The following is a 5,355-nucleotide window of genomic DNA, read 5'->3' as shown; positions in this document are numbered from 1 at the left end:
ATCACAAGATGAAGGAAAAAAGTAAAAGATGATTAGGACTCGTATAGGCTTATGTCTATGTCGTGTGTGATGTATTCGAATCTTCTAAAGACGAAATTGAAATCACATGTAACATCGTTACACATCGTGGGTCGATGGGAACTATATGACGTATTCATCTTTTTGACAAACTTGGACCTATTCCCAACAGAATATATATTAAAATTCGTATTTAGAAAAAGTAATTTCATATCAATGATACGAACAATATGATTGGAAAATGCAAGAACATAATAATTTGATTTTACTTTACATTAATAAGAGAATTATTGACTACCCATTCGATGAGCAATGAATTGAATCTTTTTTTTTTGAGTTTATATTCACTATTCAAAAATTCAAAATGTTTACAATTTGATGCTTTTTTTCCACTCTCTCCCTCAATAATGTATCCTCACAAAATCAAATTCTATGAACCCTAGCGAGTAAAACGAATTGAATTAAAACGGCATAATATGTGTCGTTTTGGTGTCGTAAGCCGAAAGGCAAGATCTTGAATTCACCTTGAAGACCTTAAGAAGATCCGTTAACATCCGCCTCACGGCGGGAGAGCAATTGCTCTGTAACAGTAACAGAATCTTCGTAACGCCGTTAGTACTCGTAACCGCTTCAAGCGCCTTCTCTTCTTTGAAAAGATAAGAGACGCTCCAAAGCACCGTCACGGCGTGCTCCGTTGCCGCCGTCGATACTTTCATCAGCTTCATAACCACCGTCTTCAAACACTCTCCGTCTCCGCCGCAGATTTCCGATCTGCCTTCCTTGGTGGATGCTAAACTCTCGAGAAGCTTCAAACATTTCTCCGTCACCGAAACGCTCGCCGTCGTTGGATCCGTTAACAGCTTCGTGAGATCCTTGATGAGCTTCTCTCTGATTAGATTGAGCTTCACACGTCTCGGTGAGCTGATCGCGATCAAGCATGATAACGTTGCTTCGATTAAGCTCGAATCGGAGTCTCTGCTAATTGATTTCATTAGCTCGACTACTAAACAGTCTCTCTCGGCGATTGACACCTTTGACTCGGAGTCGACCGCGATGAATTCAAGTAAACCGGCGCAATCAATCTTCAATTCAACATTCCCGGTTTTGTAAAAATAGACGATCGTCGTTAACCGATCTCGACCGTTATTTAAAACCAGATTCGAAAACCGTCTCCGATCTGAGATTTTGGATTGAATCATGCTCAGAATCTTCACCGCCTCTTGAACAATGAGCAATTTAGCAGCGGAGGTGGTTTTGAAATCTATCTGGCTCATGAGATCCACGAGAAGCCTCACGAAATCATCTTTCCCGGCGAGGAAGCCTCTGTTATCGTCGGACTCTCTAGCGAACCGGAGAATCTTGGCCAAAACCTCGCGGTCGAACCTCTCTTCCTTCTCCACCTTCACTCTATCGATCGCATCGGCGATCTCGTCTCTCGTCGGAGCAGCTAACTCCGCCGATTCGACACTAGCGCGCCTACGAACAGAGTCCGACCAAATCTCAATGAGACGCTGAAGAGTCCGGTTAGGTATGAAATCCTTGTTCTGAAGAATCTGCATCGTCGCCGGACACGTGTTGTTCCCGCCGTCGAGCCACCGTTGGATGCTAGCGCGGTCGTAGGTCACACCGGTGCAAAGACTCACCGGAGATTTCATGACGTCTAAGGATATAGGACATCGGAAGAAGCTTGGTACGGTGATGTATAGATCGTCTTTCCTCATTTTTTTTTTGTTGATTTTCCGTTGTGCTCCAGATAAAGCGTGTGGGATTCCGTCAGAGAGAGAGAGAGAAGAACTGTGTTTATGTTTGAGAGAGAGAGAGAGAGAGAGAGTGCGTGGGGTTTGGTTTAAAAGATGAAAGAGAAAAAGAGTCAAACTTTGCTGACGTCAACTTTTCCTTTTTTGACGGGCGTGTTTATATTTAAATATATTTTATAATATTATAATGAATAAATCGTATAGCTTTTCCTTTTAACGTACATCGAATAATTTTCCCTCTCTTTATGCTATTATAAAAAACTATACTACAAAATTAGAATATAATTTTAGCGCACTCTAAAGTTGAAAATATATATTCTTATTCAGGAAATATATTAACTAAAGTCTAAAACATAATTAAGCATGATTTATAATAAATGTAGAAAACTCGTTTTATTTATCGTTTAGTGCTGGTCGTTGGTCAAAAGAATTCTTTCGGCGCGTTATACTGGTTACATTACAGCTATTAATCTGAGTTTAAAAATATAACGTGTTGGCAATCGACGGTGAGGATTTGCGGATAGTGGATGTAGATATAGGCGGAGTTGTGGGGTCCACGCTCAATCGGTTCATCACTGGGTCAACTTTACGAGCGCACCGAGTTTGGGGTTGTGAGATTTCACGTTTGAGATTTATTGAAACGCGGAAGTTTATTTTATTAGCTTTGACAACCCTACACTTTAGAACTTTCTATAAGTTCTCCTCTATCTCTTATTTCTTAATTTTTTCGCCACATTTCACATATAAAAATTTATAAGATCTAGACATGGTAATATAAATTAGAGGAATATGTGCTCAAATATGCTTTTAGATTTATTTCACCCTTGTTGCCAAGAAAAAGGTTTAGCCCGTTCTGCTAGAATTATCATGGCTATAAGCTCTTTAATAAAAAAAATTAAACACACATTATGTGGTAACACTAATTTTTGAATTACAAATAAACAGTTTTGTGATTATATCGTAGTTTAGAAACTCTCGACATATAAGCAATTGATATATAGTAGTAGCAAACAAATGTTTTATCATATAAAAGAAAAGAGCAAACTATTTTTCATTTCGCGCTAGATATTAATTGATATCATGTGTGTACACTTATGTAAACTTTTGAAAATCTAGGCATAACTCAATAATATCTAATAAGAAACGAAAAAAGAGAGTACACAAAAGAAGAAAAAAGAATAAATTGGCAACACTTTGTTCAATTGACCGGACAGATTCTATGGGCTATATTGCATCTTTTGTTGCTCCTCCACTTCTGTGTTGTTTTATGTCCGCAACTAGCAACACATGATGTGGACTCTTTATTCGCAAGAACCCCCTTCGATACCAATTTTTAGACTTGTCTACTTATGTTCATTACAAGTTCACATTCTATTAGTTAACGGTTTACCTTTTATGGTTCAATTATGGTCGGCCCGTCCTACAGGATAATATTTTGAAAATAATGAAAATAGTTAGAGTAAATATTCAATATAAATTGTTATATTTTAAAATATACACATTAGTTAAATTATGTATATGTTATTGTATTTGGAGACTAAATATACCATGGTGTCTTGATAAGTATTTCTTTTATGGTGCCATCACATCATTTTTGGTAATTTTATGGAGTTGGATGAATCTAAATAGTATCGTGAGAAAAGAGAAGAACTTGTAATTATAGATTAAGTAAACATTTATGAGTAAAATTTATTATTAGGTCGGTTAATTATTAGTCATGTAAACCGAAAACAATAATATTAAAATATCGTAGCTTGACATGTTGGGCAGCTTAAATTTGATATAAACCAATCAACGATGCACTGGTGGGGAAAGATATGGTTGCATGGCAATTCGTTGAATTCTCTTTGCTTACAATATTGTTAATGCATACAACGCAGAGTTCATATTCTTTTTAGGTGTGAGTGTCCTAATCTATACATCTGAATCAATAATTACACACTATTTCTGAATATTAGATGCACCTCATAAGTTATTATATGATAATAACTTCCATAACCACGGCATAAGTACCCAATTAAGAGTAAAATATAAGCTAAAATAAATACTATATATATATATATATATATATATTTATATTTTAAACCCAATAAAGCACTTGACTGAAATAAATAATATATAATGATCAAATCTTAAGGTTTTTTATGTTTTTCGTACTCAGTATATATTATATGTTGAACTTGAAAAAATGACTATAAATTAATAAGCTGTTAAATTCTCACCGAAATTTTGTGATTGATGTTTTGATATTTATAACATAATACAAAAGAATACAAAAGTGTACAGAAAATAGTTTACAACTAAATATTTATTATATTAAACTAAATAATTATTCAAAATTTGATCTAAATAGTTGCATTGTATTTTTAATATCAATTGTTAATTAGTAAAACAATCACCCTTTTCAAGATTTTTATCTATATATATTGCTTTCCATCGAAATATACGAATGACTATTTCTACTTAACAATATATATTTAAAATTTGTGCAAACTATTTTTTTTTGTTTTGTTTTTTTTTTAAAATATTACTATTATTATTTTTAGTTATAAGTATGTTTGATTAGTTTATGTTGTATGGATTATATTTTATGAGGTTATGTTATACACCAGTTGTGTCGATTTATTTGAAACCAATGGATTATATTTTTATATAACGTTTTTCAAAAATATAACGTTTAATTTATAAGGATGATTTTTTAAGCAATTTGCATATGTTTCCATTGGTTTTTTTTCATAATATTTAAGAACCCAATAAGAAACAAATGCTAACCTTTTGTATTAACTTTTATTGCTTTTAAAAAACTTCTTAATAACTGGAGAAGGAATTTGATATATTGCATGTGAAATTGTAGAATTCTGAAGTTGATTTGTTTTATATAATATATTGGTTAACTTTTTGCATATTTAGGGATGTCGTTTTTGACATTTAAGTTTTCTTTATCTTGTCATTACAAAATATGTTATCGGAAAAACATTTTAATCTTTTTATCCATAAGCTACATTCTCCTCATGTATTATTTTCGTATACTAAAGTTGACTCCTTCATTACGTTAGAAAATTTGCTAATCGATATAACATACGAAACTGAAAATAAATAGCACATTCAGATAATGTGCAAACTGTGTTGTAAAATCTGATAGTATTATTATTCTTTTTGGCTAAAATATGTTAATATCATTGACAAATGAAATATGAAACTATAAATGTAAGAACCTAATCTAACTGAACTCCATGGTAAAAATAAAGAAAAAACAGGAAGCCAATACAAAACAGAGCAGTGCTCTCAACAGAAAAAAAACAGGAAGCCAGTCACGCACTTCTGGTTGATGACTCTAAACAAACTTATGACCTTTATTGACTGCTGGTTGTAAAGAACGTTGTTGCGTTGACGCCATAGAAGAAAAATTGCAGCTTGAGCCACCACAGTCCTCATCGTTTTAGGAGCAGCTGCCGAGCCTTGCCTCAACCATGATAAGAGCTGTGGCTATGAAGAAAATAGATTGCAAACTGGATCAAGGCGTAAGAGGATAAGTTTCCAGACCTCCCTGCAATATACACATGATATCAAAACATACTCT

General features: G+C 33.8%; 1 protein-coding gene across 1 annotated transcript; it reads right to left on the bottom strand.

Annotated features, from left to right (window-relative positions):
- Nucleotides 1-297: 297 nt before the first annotated feature.
- Nucleotides 298-1,852, bottom strand: LOC106328289 (U-box domain-containing protein 27). Its single transcript, XM_013766705.1, has one exon. It carries the CDS (start codon nucleotides 1,737-1,739, stop codon nucleotides 480-482), a length of 1,260 nt encoding a protein of 419 aa, XP_013622159.1. The 5' UTR covers nucleotides 1,740-1,852; the 3' UTR covers nucleotides 298-479.
- Nucleotides 1,853-5,355: the final 3,503 nt, after the last annotated feature.

This window comes from Brassica oleracea, chromosome C3 (genome assembly GCF_000695525.1).
Source record: "Brassica oleracea var. oleracea cultivar TO1000 chromosome C3, BOL, whole genome shotgun sequence".
Taxonomy (NCBI): Eukaryota; Viridiplantae; Streptophyta; class Magnoliopsida; order Brassicales; family Brassicaceae; genus Brassica; species Brassica oleracea.
The sequence above is the reverse complement of the archived record's forward strand: the minus strand, read 5'-3'. Positions and strand labels throughout refer to the sequence as shown.

Excerpts from the sequence above, each read along its gene's own strand:
- LOC106328289 (XM_013766705.1), bottom strand. The coding sequence starts at position 1,739 with ATGAGGAAAGACGATCTATACATCACCGTACCAAGCTTCTTCCGATGT.